Source organism: Stomoxys calcitrans, chromosome 4 (assembly GCF_963082655.1).
Source record: "Stomoxys calcitrans chromosome 4, idStoCalc2.1, whole genome shotgun sequence".
Taxonomy (NCBI): Eukaryota; Metazoa; Arthropoda; class Insecta; order Diptera; family Muscidae; genus Stomoxys; species Stomoxys calcitrans.
In genome coordinates this window covers 52,635,652-52,653,424 of record NC_081555.1, presented here as the reverse complement: position 1 = coordinate 52,653,424, position 17,773 = coordinate 52,635,652, and the positions used below count along the sequence as shown (strand labels likewise).

At 38.5% G+C, this 17,773-nt stretch overlaps 1 protein-coding gene across 6 annotated transcripts in view; it reads left to right on the top strand.

Annotated features, from left to right (window-relative positions):
- LOC106086295 (sodium-dependent nutrient amino acid transporter 1) overlaps nt 1-15,349 on the top strand; it is a 75,016-nt gene extending 59,667 nt beyond the window's left edge. For all 6 annotated transcript variants that reach the window (XM_013250913.2, XM_013250916.2, XM_013250912.2 and 3 more), the window contains 6 exons: nt 4,660-4,763; nt 4,846-5,212; nt 5,293-5,392; nt 14,692-14,868; nt 14,921-15,015; nt 15,080-15,349. In XM_013250913.2, the coding sequence (XP_013106367.1) occupies nt 4,660-4,763; nt 4,846-5,212; nt 5,293-5,392; nt 14,692-14,868; nt 14,921-15,015; nt 15,080-15,256 (1,020 nt within the window). In that variant the 3' untranslated portion in view covers nt 15,257-15,349. The remainder of the gene's footprint in view (nt 1-4,659; nt 4,764-4,845; nt 5,213-5,292; nt 5,393-14,691; nt 14,869-14,920; nt 15,016-15,079) is intronic.
- The last annotated feature ends 2,424 nt before the right edge of the window (nt 15,350-17,773 follow it).

The window sequence follows — 17,773 nt, the reverse complement described above, 5'->3', positions numbered from 1 at the left end:
AAGAAGAATGTCAACTTGTCTAACACAACTCATCGGATAATAAATGCGCCTTTTATGGCCGAGAGTCCCTAAATCGGGAGATCGGTCTATATGGCAGCTATATCCAAATCTGAACCGATCTGGGCCAAATCGAAGAAGGGTGACGAAGGTCCTAACACAACTCACTTTCCCAAATTTCAGCAAAATCGGATAATAAAAGTGGCTTTTATGGGCCTACGACCCTTAATCGGCGCATCGGTCTATATGGGAGCTATATAAAGATATAATCCGATATAGCCCATCTTCGAACTTAACCTGCTTATGGACAAAAAAAGAAACTATGCAAAGTTTCAGCTCAATATCTCTATTTTTAATGACTGTAGTGTGATTTCAACAGACAGACGGATGGACATGGCGATCGTCTTTGATTTTTACGCTGATCAAGAATATATATATTTTATAAGGTCGGAAATGGATATTTTTATATGTTGCAAAAATAAATATACCCCCATCCTTCGGTGGTGGGTATAATAAGAAGAATATACATATATATAAGCATCATGATATTAAATTAAATAAAGAAAAATGTTATACAAAACTGTCTTTTTTATTGGTCTTAAAATCTTATTGAGATTCCATTGCATGATATTGTCAGGCTTTGGACCATTGTTTAATGCTTTCTATTCGAAGAATGGTATAGCAAAAAACATTTAAAAAGTCAGCAAAAAGTGTGTTGTTGCTAGACGCATTTGACTGGTTTCCTTTATCGCGATTTCATTTTCAACCAAGAAAAATCGTCAGAAGGATATGTCAAATGGATCAAGGTGCTTTACAACCATTCCAACTAGAGTAAGTTGTAAAGCACACATCTCAATTTGAACAGGGCTCTTTAAGTCGACTTGTTTCATAAGCGCAATAGAAAACAAATCAAATCTTACTTCCCTTATTCAAATCCAACTTATCCAACGATGCCAATAGCAACAAACACAAACATCTTTTTGCAAAACTCTTTTGTTCTCCGCACGGCAATCGCCCAACGGTTGATTCTGCCAGTGCTATTTTTGTGTATAGGCAGTGACCTACACAACATGCGACGTGCCTTTCGTTATACAAAACTATATTCTATATACAAGAATATAGCGTAGCGCAGAGGTAAGCATGTCCGCCTATGACGTTGAAAGCCTGGGTCCGAATACTGGAAAGAACATCATGAAAATTTTCAGCGATGGTTATCCCCTTCCAAAGCTGACGACATTTGGGAGGTAATGTACCATTTGGCATGACAGTCTTGTAAAAACTTCTCCACAAAGAGGTTTCGCGGACTCGGCTATAAAAAGGAGGCCCATTATCATTGAGCTTAAAACTTGAATGTAAGAAGTTTGCCCCTGCTCCTTAATAGGATGTTCATGGGCAAATTTGCATATATCAAGAATGAAAGATATTGTCAGGGTAACTAAACTTTATATTTGTCACAAACTCTTGTAAGAATTTAGCGCAAAAAACATATTCCCTTATCGTAAACAAATTCCAAAGTTTTTCAGAAAAAAGTTTACTTGTGAAAATGTCCTTTATATGAAACGAATTATTTTTTTGCGTGCAGTGAATGAAAGAGTTCACAACCATATAACATATATAAAATCCTGGAACTAATATGGTTTTAACTAACCTTCAGTCTCTCAGCATGTTTTCCGATCAGACAGTGTCTTGTCATTCCGTCCGCTCCACAATGACCAAGACGTCCATTCTAGCCAGTGACATTAAAGCGATAGAAGTCCTCAAGCCTAGACCAGACCACGTAGTTTTGGAATGTCCACAACCTCACCTTTGTGATCATCTATCGTCCTTTGCCCTTTGGGCCTGATCCTGAAGACTTAGCTTACATGTCGCCAGAAGCATACCCACAGATTCCAGTTCCCTGGAATGTGTGAGGTAATTCCTAATATTGCAAGATTGTCCGCTCCACAGTTCTGTGGGATATCTCTGTGGCCCGGCCCAGAACAGGTGAATTTTGAAATGTTCAGCCATCTCGTTAAGATGGATATGATGGCTGTCTGGGAAGATTGGAGTATATATCCCAATCGTCGTTATGACATTACATCTAAGTTCTAGTTCTTCAGAGTACAATCCAAATGCCACCTGGTGGTCTAGTTTGGAACCAGCCGTATAAAACTCTTTGTAACTTCTATTACCGGGGATATTGTAGTTTCAATAGCTTTTAAAAGGGTGATTTTTTAAGAGACATAGGAAAGTTTTTCAAAAAACACTTAAAATTCAGTAAAATACATGAAAACTTTATTTGAATCGATAGTACGATCCATATAATTTAATGTTTAAGGATTATTTCATGCAAACCTTTGCTGCGCCTCAAATGGTACATCCGCATAGTCCAATTTTTGCATACTCTTTCCAACATTTCGGCCGGTATCACACGATGCTAATAAATGCTTCAATGTTGTCTTCCAATGTGTCAATTGAAGCGGGCTTGTCTGTATAGACATGAGCATTAACATAGGCCAACAAAAAATAGTCTATAGGCGTTAAATCCCACGATCTAGGCGTCCAAGTGACCGATCCCGAACGTGAAATAAAATGTTCATTGAACTTGCCTCTCAATAAGTCCATTGTTACGCGTGCTGTGTGGCATATGGCAACGTCTTGTTGAAACCACGTGTCATGCAAGTCAAGCTCTTGCATTTTGGGCAAAAAAGTTGGATATCATCTCACGATAGCGCTCACCATTCGCATTGGCGTTACGATTCGCATCATCTTTGAATAAGTACGGTCCAATGATGCCACCAGCCCCTAAACTGCTCCAAATTGTGACTGTTTCTGGGTGCATTGATAGATCTTGCAATGCTTCTGGCTGATCTTCACTCCAAAATCGACAATTCTGTTTATTTACGTACCTATTGAGCCAAAAATGAGCTTCGTCGCTGAAGAAGAAGAAGCGCGCGATGAACTTTCTTAACAAAAAACAAGTAAGAGCATGCTAAGTTCGGCCATGGATCGCATTTGTCGAGTTCTTTGCGCAGTATCTCTTTTTAGGCAAACAAAGTATAATGAATATGGGCGGAGGAGGAGTTGGAGCTTTATCAAATTATAGTCCAATTCGGGGCTCAAAAAGCAAAATCGGGAGATCGGTTTATATGGGAGCTGTGTCAAGCTACAATATATATCGATTCATACCACATTGCACACGTATGTTGAAGGCCATGGGAGAAGCCGTTGTACAAAATCTGTGCCAAGATCGGTTTATATAGCAGCTATATCAGGTTATGGACCGATTTGAACCACACTTCGCACAGTTGTTGGAGATGATATCAAAACACTATGTACAAAATATCAGTCAAATTGGATGAGAATTGCGCCCTCTAGAGGCTCAAGGAGTCAAGACCCAAGATCGGTTTACATGGCAGCTATATCAGGTTATGGACCGATTTGAATTATACTTCGCACAGTTGTTTAAAGTAAGATTAAAATACTTTGTGTAAAACATCAGTCAAATCGGATAAGAATTCCGCCTTCTAAAAGCTCAAGAAGTCAAGACCCAAGATCGGTTTATATGACAGCTATATGAGGTTATGGACCGATTTAAACTATACTTGGCACAGTTGTTGGATATCATAACAAAACACGTCGTGCAAAATTTCATTCCAATCGGATAAGAACTGGGCACTCTAGAGGCTCAAGAAGTCAAGATCCAAGGTCGGTTTATATAGCAGCTATATCATGTTATAGACCGATTTGAACCATACTTGGCACAGTTGTTGGATATCATAACAAAACACATCGTGCAAAATTTCATTCCAATCGGTTAAGAATTGCGCACTCTAGAGGCTCAAGAAGTTTAGATCCAAGATCGGTTTATATGACAGCTATATCAGGTTATGGACCGATTTGAACCATACTTAGCACAGGTGTTAGACATCATAATAAAACACGTCGTGCAAAATTTCATCCCAATCGGATAAGAATTGCGCACTCTAGAGGCTCAAGAAGTTAAGACCCAAGATCAATTTATATGGCAGCTATATCAAAACATGGACCGATATGGCTCATTTACAATACCAACCGACCTACACTAATAAGAACTACTTGTGCAAAATTTCAAGCGGCTAGCTTTACTCCTTCGGAAATTAGCGTGCTTCCAACAGACAGACGGACGGACATGGCTAGATCGACATAAAATATCACGACGATCAAGAATATATACACTTTATGGGGTCTCAGACGAATATTTCGAGTAGTTATAAACAGAATGACGAAATTAGTATGCCCCCCATCCTATGGTGGAGGGTATAAAAATAATCAGGGGGCATGTTCACTCATACTATTGCACATATTTGTATACATCCACAAGAACTTAATCCCATGGGCTTAGAAATCTTGTGCACACTAGCACATGTGCCCAACACTGGTATATATCAAGTCAAAAAACTTATTTGTTTAAAGTGGGTCAACGAGAATGTTTGAATTAAAGTCATTATATCCCAAAATCATTGGTATTGTTAGGTCTATAGATGCAACCAATTAACATTTTCCTATTATTGACATCATCAATATTTGATCTCGGACGAAAATTTGGCTTAAGAGCCACCTATAGAGGTGGGAACTCAAGATTCAAACTAAACACAAGTCGTCTGCTTTAGCTTATCAGCAATTCATTTTCATTCTCCTTAGGTTTGGAAGGAAGCTGTTGTCCAGTGCTTTTTTTCTCTGGCAGTTGGCATTGGCCCGATAATCATGTTTTCGTCCTACAACCGATTTGATCATCCAATTTACAGGTATTCGGGTTTGCAACTTATAAATCAATACAATGCCAGTCTTTACTCAACTCTCAACGTTTTTTTTAACTTTTTATTTCAGAGATGCCATGATTGTTACCAGCTTAGATACGTTGACCAGTATGTTGGCGGGTATTACAATTTTCGGAATATTGGGCAATCTGGCGCATAATCTTAAGGTGTCCGATATAAAGGAGGTGGTTCAAAGTGGCACTGCATTGGCATTTATATCGTATCCAGATGCTATTGCGAAATTTCAGGCTGTTCCTCAATTTTTCGCAGTTCTTTTCTTCTTCATGCTGTTCGTTTTGGGAGTGGGCTCTATTGTAGCTCTGCAGAGCACAATTGTCACCATTATATGTGATCAGTTCAAGTCCACGAAATATTGGGTTGTTGCTTTGATTTGTTCAATAGGTGGATTTCTATTGGGTTTGGTTTATGTGACCCCAGTAAGTTGGTATTAAAATAGTTTTTATTAAAAAAGGCAATTAAACACGATTTATTTGTACAATATTTTTCTATTATTAAGGGTGGCCAGTGGATTTTAAATTTGGTTGACTTTTACGGTGGAACATACGTGGTATTTGCCTTGGCGATTTTGGAAATTGTTGGAATTATTTGGATTTACGGTAAGCGTATAATAAAAGATTTAATCTCGTTTTGATTCAAAAAACTTTCATCTCAATAGCTAAAAATGAAATGACAATTCTTATTGCAAATCCACGATAATGGATATAAGTGTTTATTCAATAATTATTTTACATTTGACTCCATATCTTATATATTTAAGAGTTGCGGTTTGTCTGTAGTTTCTTTTTCTGTTTCATATAGACCCCAAACCATCTAAGCCGATTCTCCTGCTTTTTTTTTAACGGAACGCAGAGTTTATCCTTTGTGATGAGAAAAGGGTACTTCGTATTTTAGAGAAAAGAGTACTTCGTATTTCATTTTATACCCATATTGTCCCAATGGGTAAACACCTCCAAATGGGTTGTGGGTAGTTTACAATGTTGTGTTTTGGGTTACTAAAAAAAAAATCGCCTAAACTGGTCCGTCGTCTTGGATAGATTAAGCTATTTTTGAGTCCATACGGAATATACATAAGAGTACAATCAAACAAACAAATCGCAACACTTTTTATTTTTTTTTATGAGAAGATGGCTTGTATTTTTCCACTCGAGACCCGAACCAAATATGATCAACATTGGTTCATATTTAGATATAACTAAGGATATCGTAGAGTTATACTTGAAACCCTATACCACTACTGTGGATGGCGTTTTATAACTAGTAAATTTTATTTTTATACCCACCACCGAAGAATGGTGGGTATAAACGGAATGACAATATTCATTTTGTCATTCCGCTTGCAACACATCGAAATATCCATTTCCGACTCTATAAAGTATATATATACTTGAACAGCGTAAAAATCTAAGACGATCTAGCCATGCCCGTCCGTCTGTCTGTTCAAATAAAGCTACAGTCTAGAGGTTAAGTTCGAAAAAGGGCTATATCGGACTATATCTTGATAAAGCCCCCATATAGACCGATCTCTCGATTTAGGGTCTTGGGCCCATAAAAGGCACATTTATTGTCCGATTTTTCCAAAATTTGGAACAGTTAGTTGTGTTAGACCAGTCGTCATTCTTCTTCAATTTGGCCCAGATCGGTCCAGATTTGGATATAACTGCCATTTAGACCGATCTCTCAATTGAGGGGTTTGGGCCCATAAAAGGCGCATTTATTGTCCGATTTTGCCGAAATTTGGGACAGTGAGTTGTGTTAGGCCCTTCAACATTCTTCTTCTTTAATTTGGCTCAGAACGGTCCAGATTTGGATATAGGTTTTTGGCCCATAAAAGGCACATTTATAATCCGATTTCGCTCAAATTTGACACAGTACCTTATGGTAGGCGTTTCGACATCCGTGTATGGTTCAGATCGGTGTATGTTTAGACATGGCTACCAAAAAGACCAATATTTTGTTCTACAAAATTTAACAGCAACAAATCGGACCATATAAATAGATAAAGCTGCTATGGGTGCATAAATTATGCATTTTCACCGGATTATGACAAAAGGTGGTTTACATATATACCCGAGGTGGTGGGTATCCAAAGTTCGGCCCGGCCGAACTTTACGACCTTTTACTTGTGAACACTCAGAAGGAAGAGAGATATACCCATGAATCGACTCATAATCACTTTTGATTCTGTTTAGCTACGCCCGTCTGTCTGTTCCTGTTCATTTGTGTGCAAACTTAAGGTCGCAATTTTCATCCACACGTCTACAGATTAGACGCAGTCCTCTTTTTTGGCCTAGAGACGAAACCTATTGAAACTGAAAAATATAGGGATTTGAATGTAGCTTCCATATATTACTTTGAAATGAAATTTTTGTGAAATTTTCCAATTGTTTTATTTGTGAGATTTTTGTTTGTTTATCGAATCACCCTATGTGTAAGATTTTATCTAATTTTAAATGAAAATTCATCAAAATATGATACAAGGAAACGATGTTGTATACAAATTATCACCCTAACGCTCCCAGCTCTAGTTGCTTCGGACAAAGTTGATTGGATATTCATCCTTTTTCCAGTTGATCTTAAATAGGGCGATTAATTTTTTACAACATTGTTTCCCTGTATCATATTTTGATGAGTTTTTATTTAAGATTAGATAAAATCTTGCATATGGGGTGATTCGATAAAAAAATTCTTAAACATATCAACCTATATGTAAGATTAAGATCTTAATTACAACCTCATCAAAATACGATGCTGAGAAACGAGGTTGTAAAAAAGCCATCACCCTAATATCCATGGTGGCGGGTACATTAAATTCAGCACAAAGATTCAAATTACCGATAAATATTTACTTATTTGGGGCATATGTAGTCATTGAACATTTTCTAGTTTACCATAAATAAAAATTTAATTTAATATCGAAAATCAGTGGAGCGGCAGTTTGAGGGCCAAATAACCTACCCAACACCAGTGAGATGCGGTACAACCTGTGAGATTACTCACCACTTGTGAGTTAGATGTTTCCTTGAAAGTCCCCACCCCCTCCCTTTTTCGTCCGGAAAAAGCGGATGTTTTCGCCAGGATTCGAACTCTTACATTTTTGTCATAGACACACCATCATTAATTCATGAAATTTTAAATTAGATGAACGATTCCCTTACTAATTTTTAGCTCAAAAACTGTATTTTTTGACGAGGTTTACGACGTTTCCGACGTATGTATTATGCGTCAGAAATGTATATCATATACGTCAGAGTTTCGGATAGGCCATCTCTGTTAAAGGTGTACAAAACGAAAGTTAATATATATTATACATTTAATGGTATTGCAATAGCTCTTTGATTTATATTTCGATTTTATTGAAATTAAGCAGACGAAGAAGGTAAGATTTTTGATGAATATCAAAAGTCTCAGATATATATTCGATATACATATACATATGTATATTTTTTGACATTCCCCTGCAGGACATGGGACTGGTCCTAAGCTGGTGAATTTACCGTTTTTTGTGACCAATGATTGGTCCCCGGACTGTCCATATGACCGGCGATTTTAACATGGACATGTCGCCGGAAGTGGTCAATAATTTTGGACTGGTTCCTTTACTGGTTTGAAAAAGTCGGTCATTTCACTGGTTTGAAAAATCAGTCATTTTACCTGTTAAAAAAACCAAAAATCAGTCATTTCACCGGGAAAAAAAAACTTGTCTCCGGTTTAGAAGAACACATCATATCACCTGATCAAATATTTATTTAAAGTTAAAAACGCCTGAACTTACATATAATTTTTTAAATTTGTTTGTTAACCTACAATAACTTAAAACCTTAAATAATTTTTTTTTTTTAAAGTGATTTTGTGAATTAAATGGGTTTTAATTAGTTTACTGGTTTTTGATTAAATTAAATAACAACTTAAGTAATTCATTACAACATAAAGCAAAACAACTTATAATTAATTAAAAAAGAAAAATCATTCAGAACTAAAACAAGTAAAAGCGTGCTAAGTTCGGCCGGGCCGAATCTTATATACCCTCCACCATGGATCGCATTTGTCGAGTTCTTTTCCCGGCATCTCTTCTTAGGCAAAAAAAGGATATAAGAAAAGATTTACTCTGCTATTAGAGCGATATCAAGATATGGTCCGGTTTGGACCACAATTAAATTATATGTTGGAGACCTGTGTAAAATGTCAGCCAATTCGAATAAGAATTGCGCCCTTTGGGGCCTCAAGAAGTAAAATAGAGAGTTCGATTTATATGGGAGCTGTATCGGGCTATAGACCGATTCAGACCATAATAAAGACGTGTGTTAATGGTCATGAGAGAATCCATCGTACAAAATTTCAGGTAAATCGGATAATAATTGCGACCTCTAGAGGCTCAAGAAGTTAAGATCCGAGGTCCGAGGTTTTTTTTATCTTTAAGTATCTTTTTTTCATCGAATGTATTGCATTATTTAATTGCTGCTTGGCCTTCCCTCTTGTATGGAAGGCAAAAATTTGCTACACAACTTCTTTTAGTATGCCACAGATTACAATTTAGGATGTTGGTTTTCTTGCTCGTAGACTTTTTAAATTTAAATCAAGGATCTTTGAACTGTATCAGTGAAAAAATTTAGAAAATTACATACTTATTCCTATTACATAAACTAAATGCGATTGCTTTGGTAATACGATATTATTTCCGTAGTTTACTTAATTTTCATAACATAAGAGAAAATTTGCAAAAGGTGAAATAAAATTTATATGCCAAATTTGGGTACATTTTTTTGGGTAAATACTATTTACAATATAATATATATAGTGAATAAGTGTATATAGTGAATTAGAAGAAAATCGGTTCAGATTTTTATATAGTTCATATATATATAAATATATAGTTTTTGTGATATGCCTTCAAAATGATACAAAATAAATATTTAGCAACCGATTGAACCGAAATTTAAAGAAAGCGTTATAAAAGAGTATGGGAAGAAGTATGGGGAATTTAAAAAAAATCGGTTCAAATTTGAATATTGTTAAGATATATTTAATTTTAAAAGTTTTACTTATTAATGCTATTCTCTCACATTTTACAATCGATAAGTCCGAAATATACCACAGATGTTGGTAAATGTGTGCTATTTCAAGAAAATAGAATCAGATTCATTTATATACATACATACGCAACTATTTGGTAGAAATTAAACAACAATTCTCGATGTCTTGAATAGTTGAAGATGTATAGAGAAGAGCCCATACAAATCGTTGATGACATTTTCATATAGTTGTCGCGAAAATCATGTATGACATATTAAGCGACATTGTGAAAGAACATGTCATCAATAAATATTTAAATGTTCTCAGAAAAATGATTATCTTAAACATGGGTTTATTATATAATACACGTTAGTTCATGATCTTTACTCACGTTTAATTAAAAATTCGTTAGAAAATTAACTTTATACAAAAAAACTAACTTTTCATGAGTATAGATGAAACAGCAGGTGGTGTTAATAATTTTACTTAAACTAATTTCTTTGTAAAAAGCAAGAACTTTACTAAACATTGGTAAAAGCATATTATCGTCGACGATACCTCTACTGAAACTTATTACTGAATGAACTACTCAAAGAAATTTGGAATTTAAGTTCAATATATGTTACTATGTTAGGTTAGGTTAGGTTAGGTTTAAGTGGCAGTCTGCCATCACTTAGACGTTTTCGTTCATTGTGGTACCACAGGAGCAGAAGAAGGAAGATGCCTTCTAGTTCCTACAGTTGAATTATCCAGATCGCTTTGAAAAGCCCAATAACTTGCGAATATTCACATCCGCTTAATTAAACAAGTTCTCAACGAAATGAGAAACTAAAGCGAAGCTCCTTGTGACTGCTAGTGCGGGACACACACACAGCATATTTTCTATAGTCTATTATTCCTCCACGTCCTCACAGCTTCCGCAAAAGTCGTTACTGACAACTTTCAGTCTGTCATCAAGTTTTCAGTGACAGCAAACCGGTAGACCTCTTCAAGCCTAGATTAGGCAATATACTTTTGGTATGCTCACAACCCCAAGGATCTCCGCTTGATGAACACTGCAGTCGGCGGGTCACCTTTGCGATATGACCAGTCCAAATTCTTCAGAGTACACCTCAAAGCCCACTTGGTCGACTCAGGCAGGGTGTAATATACACTGCCGGAATATCGGACATTGTACCAAGGATTACACAGTGTCCGTAGTCGCCACATGACCAAAGAGAAACTTCCTTCTGCCGTAAGGCTGCAGAGGTCGCTGCAATTTGTCTAGCCACAAGGTCCAGGGGAATAAGATGTTGCATTAAATTCAGTGCAGTGTTATCCACAAATATGGCATTCCGGTTTGCTATAGAACAGTATGTGGACTTTTGATGCGCCGTCCACCTGACCACAACACCACATACCATTATAGGTCTGACAACTGCAGTATACACCCAGTGCATCACGCGCGGTCTTAACCCCCAACTTTTGCGAATGGCTCTCTTGCAGGTGTATAGTTCAAAACACCATATACCATTATACAATAGGTATGACAACTGAAGTATATACCCAGTGCATGACGCGCGGTCTAAACCCCCAACTTTTGCGAATGGCTCTCTTGTAAGTGTATAGGGCAAGAGTTGCCTTTCCAAAATGTTGGATTTGAAGTTAAATTTTTGTCCAGTAAATGGAACATTCTCTCTTACCAAGGAAACAGGTGCCACTGTAGGTGTATAGTATCTCCTGCTGAAAAGTACTACTTCTATCACGCACGGATTTTCGCCTACACCACTTTCGGTAGCCCACTTAGCTGTTGCACGTAGATCTTCCTGAAGTATATCTCTTAGAGTGCTGGGAAACTTTCCCCTAACCGCAACCGCGTCTACATTTAAACATTTCAAGAGTCTTCAGCATAAAGGATGACAGACTAATAGGACGAAAATCGTTCGCCTTCGTGTGGTAGGGTTTTCCTGCTTTCGGAATGAAAATGACCTTCGTGTCCCTCCATAGGTATATATGACATTCTGATACAAGCAGAGTATATCTCAGTAAGCCAAGGAGCCAGTTTATCAGACACAGTTTGTAATTCAACCGGTGATTCATCATCCGGGCCTGGCGAATTAAAAGAGTCAAAACTTCTTATCGCTTAAAGGATTTTCGACTCAGACACAATTTCCCCAATAACCTCCGACGAATGCATACCAGTAGTAGTTCTAGTGTTTCATCACTAGACATTGTCCATACATTCTCTGACTTCTGAATATACCCCACCGTAATAGGTCTCGAGGACAGAATCTTGCTTAGCCTAGAGGCCTCAGATTTATCCTCCACGGAGCTGCAGAATTCCACACAGGGATTTGTTCTGAGCTTTTCTCAGCTCGCTCAGCCTTATAGATGCCCCAATCGTGTGGTTCTCTTGTGGCTTTCACCCTGTTTAAGAGTTTTCTGTTCTATCTTAGATCAACCAGCTCTGGGATCCACCATAGCGGTCCTTGTTTGCCCCTTGGCTTGGCACTAGGACATGCTGACACAAGCGAGTCATTTAGGGCCTTCGTTATCCGCTTGACTATTATGTCTATATCCTCCGCAGTTTCCACTTCCTTGTCTAGAAGGGATAGACGTGCAGAATTTTTGCCGAAATGTATCCCAATCCGCCTTTCTTCTGTTTAACAGAGGGACCACTTCTGCAGTATTTTCTCCAAAGCTGAAACTTATATAAAGATAATCAAAGAAGCTGAGGTCATCCAACTATTCCCAGTAGCATATTCTTGCGCTTATATCTGCCGATACAAAAGTAATATCTAGTACCTCCTGCCTTTATTAGTCCAACTCCTGCCGTTATTACAAATCGCCAGATTGTTACTTATTATATAATCAATAAAGGCTGACCCCTTTCATTGACATCCGAACTTCCCCATATCTGGTGATGTGCATTAGCATCACTTTCTACAACGAGACCCTTTTTCCCTGCAGAAGTGGCTTCAATTAGCAACTTAAGGCTTGAAGGCAGCATCTCTGAATCGTGAGCCATTTATAAGGAAGCCAGTCAGTAATGAGACTTGTTTATTTCAAGGCTGGCTACTACTAAATCTTCAGTGCTTAGCGATGCGATCCCGGAATTCTTTGTCCACGAACCAGAGTTTAGTACGAATACGCATGTCTCCCGTCACAATCAGCCTCATCCAATCTACCAATATTCCAGTCGGTGGATGAAAGATTGGGATTACATTCCCTTAGTCTTCCAAGTATGGATTCAGGATCTGAGGGAATCCTTGGTATCCAAGCGTGCGTCTTTGGTAAAAAAGGATTATATTCCTTCTTGACCAGATCAAGTGCTGCGCCTGGCCAGATCTCACTAATATTTTTTAGAGCGCAACGATACATTTCAATTGATCCCCGAAAACAATTAGTCTGTATCGGCCCGATACCAAACTGCATCGTTACTAACTGGAGGAGGCCGAAGCATTTCCGTAAGAACATCTTAGTATACTGATGACAGTCCATTGACTATCCCAATTCAATTATTCCTAGGTTTGCAACCCTCTTCTTATCCCTTGACGACAACTGTCATAAACAAACTGTCCCTAACGACTTTAGCAAAGGTTCTTGAACACATTTTACTATTGTTCGCCTTAGCTTTTTTTTTTGGGCATGGGATGCCCTTCAGGTGTCCGCAGCTTTTTGGCTAACTGCGGCGCCGTTTCCGAATGTGGACGTGTAGCTTTTGGAGTATCCTGTGCAGTGAATCTCCAAGCCGAATTAAGGGAGCCTCACTCCTTATCGGTGACAGTTTTAGGATCATTCGCGCCTCTTAAATTCCAACCTCTTAAAGAGCGTATTGGTTTGCCAGAGAATGCCGACGGCCTAGACAGGCACGCAAAGTTAAAATAGATTCTGACTTATTCTTAAAACTCGAACTGGCTATCTTCGCCAAAAGCCCCTACGGACCAGTCATCTGTCGGCTAGTGGAGCCTGTCGCAACTGCTACACCAGTCGAGGCCTCAGTAGCAGACAACATGCTACGGCTTGATACCGCCGCAGCTGTTAGGTCATTGGATTCCATTCTAAGCCTACAGCGATATGCCGCTCCACTGGAAACAGACACAGTTCATCAACCGCCTAATGGCTGCAACTATCGCAGCTATCCTTGAGTGACTTAAATTTTTTTCCGAAAAATGACTACCTATTACGAGTTACAGGAGGCCACCGTAGCGCAGACGGTTATAATGACGCTGAACGCCTGGATTCCTGCCGAACCCATCAGAAAAAATTGTCATTTGGTAGGCACTACGCCATGTAGAAACTTCTCTCCAAACTTCTCTCTCTGTCTGCGGCACGCCGTTCAGACACGGCTTTAAAAAGGAGGTCCCTTATCATTGAGCTTAAATTTGAATCGGTCCGCACTCATTGATATGTGAGAAGTTTGCCCCTGTTCCTTAGTTTAATGTTCATGGGCAAAATTTGCATTATGAGTTACAGAGAATTCTTGCGGAGCGAAATAACAAAACGTCCGCTCCACTCAACGGTTCAAACGTAAACAGTTTCTATCAAATGTGATTTTTAAAGCCCATATTAACACACATTTCCGTGCTACAATGAAGAATTGTACAAAACAACAATAGCAGAAAATCATGCTATGGCAAACCTTGTTTGCAATTTTAACAAATGTATGATGTAAGTAAAAACCAAAATCTGAAACTGAAGCTAGAAACATTGAAATAGCAGGAAATTTGTTGAAAAAACAGACACGACAGCTTTCTCTCTTTTAGCGCGCAAAAAGTATTAGGGCATCAAAACTTTTTGCTATTTGTTTTTAATGGATCTATGGCACCTATGTATATAATTAATTTTCTAGAGCCAAAGAAAAAATTATATTAAAAATTATTTTTAATTTCCTTTTTTTTCATAGGTTTACAAAATTTCTGTGATGATGTTGAATTTATGACAAACAGAAAAGTGTCGATATATTGGCGTCTATGTTGGTCATTCCTAACGCCTGTTATGATGATAGTCATTTTTGTCTACTCCATGGTCACCATTGAACCTTTAACATACAAGAAAATTGAATATCCAGAAGCAGCAAATAGTAAGGATAACGAATGTTATGAAAGAAAGTTGTTTAATTTCATCAATTTCAGTTGCTGGTTGGGTAATATTTGCCATTGGCATTGCTCAGTTTCCTTTATGGGGTTGGTGGTATATTAAAACCCATTACAAGGATTCATTCATGAATGTAAGTTTACTTTACTTGATACTACATGATTATTTTTTTAAATTCAATTTTCTTTATTTTCCAGACATTGAGAACTTCTTTAAGATCTTCTGAGGAGTGGGGACCAAAGAACCCAGAAACACGGGCCAAATGGATAGCTTATAAAGAAGCTTTAGCTTTGGAACGGGGGAAAAAGTTGTCAAGCAATAAATTTGGATTCTTTAAGCAAAAAGTTTACAACATATCAGTAGGAAAAAATTAAAAAAAAGTTAATCAATCGACAGTATTAATATAGCAACTAACAAATGTATGTATGTATGTATATAAATTAAATGTTACTTAAATATTTGCATTATTTGGTGTGAATTTATGTCGAGGGAAAAAAACTTTAAAACAAGTAACAGCGTGCGAAATTCGGCTGGTCCGAAAATAATATACCCTCCACCGGGGATCGCATTTGTCAAGTTCTTTGCCGGTATTTCTTTATAGGCAAACATATTGATAAAATTTTTATTGGAGCTTTATCAGGTTATGGACCGATTCGAACCACACTTGGCTTGAATGTTGGTAGAAGTCATTGTGCAAAATTTCAGCCAAATCGGATAAGAATTGCGTTCTATAATCGGGAGATCGGTTTAAATGAAGCTATATTAGGTTACGGATGCCACCCTGGCGCAGAGGTTAGCATGTCCGTCTATGACGCCGAGCGCCTGGGTTCAAATCCCGGCTTGAACATTAGATACATTTTTCAGCGGTGGTTATTCCCTTCCTAATGCTGGCTAAATTTGAGAGGTATCCTTCCATGTTAAAACTTCTCTACCAAGTGGGGTCGCTAAGCTTATAAAACGCAGTGTGTGACCACCTGTCATTCGTTGTCCTTCAGGCCTGATCCAGAAGATTTAGCTTACATGTCGCTAGAGGCATACCCACAGACCCTAGACCACTTTCGATAGTCAACTTCGCTGTGGTACGTAAGGCTTCCAGAAACACATCTCTAAGAGAATAATATGCTGTTAATGGCTATATTCCTTTGCTTATCCATCTTTGTAGATGTAAAGATCCTAACGTCTAATCATCATCTTCCCCACATGCCCTACCCATGCTATTGCTTGCCGCACCAATTTGGCCTAAGTGAGCTCGTAGACAGTTTCGCGTTCGTCGACCACGCCCTTGAGCGGACTGCGTCGACCGAAAGGCTTCGGTTTAACTAATTTTATTGACGACAGTCCACTGGCTTTCTTTAATACCCCCTTAAATATTTGACCTTGTCAGATATCGCAATCGTTCTATTGAGGGAACGTGGTGCGTCAAATTGGCCCACCTTCATCTTCCTCGTGAACAGGCATATTTCTTTCTTCTCTGGATTAACATTGGGACCCCTGGGTCTAGCCCATGCGCATACCAGATGCAAGACCCTTTCGGCTCTTTTGGATAACTGGTTCGAATCCTTACCCACAATTTATCCACCTGTTACTTAGTCTCCACTGACCTTCCCTTGACTTAGGCATGCTGTTTGTATTTGAGCAGTTCACTGGATGTCCTCTTTATCATGGTTTCCACAATACGTTCCATGATTTTGAGTAGAATGGATGTAAGACTTATAGGTCTGTAGGCCTTTGGTGTCGCATAACTTGCCCTGTCGGGCTTGGGTTTAAATACCACCCTTGCCTCCTGCCTGGCTTTCGGAGTATATGCAAGTTAAAGGCATGTTGTGAAGATATTGGCCAGGTGGGGCGCCAGATAGTATGTCTCCTTTTGTAATAGTAACGCCGGCAATATTCCATGAGGTCCGGGTGACTTATTGGTTTAAAGCTTCTCAAGGCTTTCTTAACCATAAATTCCGTTATGATAAGACTTCGATCCACCTCATTATTCCAAGATTACGGTGTCACCGTGAGTCCCGTCGTATCCTGTGGAACATGCGTTTTCATCAAAAGCCTCAACACGTCCTCTGTTGTTTCTGCACTCACTCTCATGTCGTCTTCTAATGTTTCAGTTTGGACACGGGTTTTTGAGAGAAAATTCTTCATCTTGGCGGCGACATTAACGCTATCCACCTGTTCGCAGAAAAGCTTCCTGGAGGCATGTTTTGTCGCTCTGGTAATTTTATTGTATTTCTTGAGCCGTGTGTAATGCACATCCCAGTAAATTTCCGCTTTTTTACGACATGCTCTGTGGTAAAGTCTGTGGGCCTCTTTCCCAATGTTATTATCACTGTTGCGTCCGACGTTGACAACTATGGGGAAAATGCATAGTTTAAATTTATATGACAAATAACGCAGGTCCTTGGCCGAGTACCAGTGTTAGCGTAAAATAATTGGTAGTTGATATGGTTCAGTCCAGAAACTTCGTTCCGGGACATCCATAGCTTTTGAATTAAAGCAATATGTATCTTGCCCTTGCTGATTTTCTCCATCAGAGCGTGTGTAGCTGTCTCGCTCCGGTGGAGGTATATCTGGATGACCTTAATCATTGGTTCTCCATTAGATAGACTTCTTGGGAGTGGGTGATGTCTCATCGTATGCTCCCTGTTCTTAAGGCTGCATTGAGTTTCCCGTCACTGCACTGCCTGTTGTTTAAATATTAGGATCTTTGCTTACCCTAGTCTTCCGAATTTTGAGAAAGTCGGTAATGGTTCCGTCATGAGTCTACCGTCCTTGCACTGCCTGATATTCCAATATTAAAATCTCTAAATCTTGAGTAATTGGACTTCTTGGGAGTAGGTTATTGTCTCATCGTCGGCTCCCTGTGCGTAAGCCGGCATTGAGTTCTCTGTCTC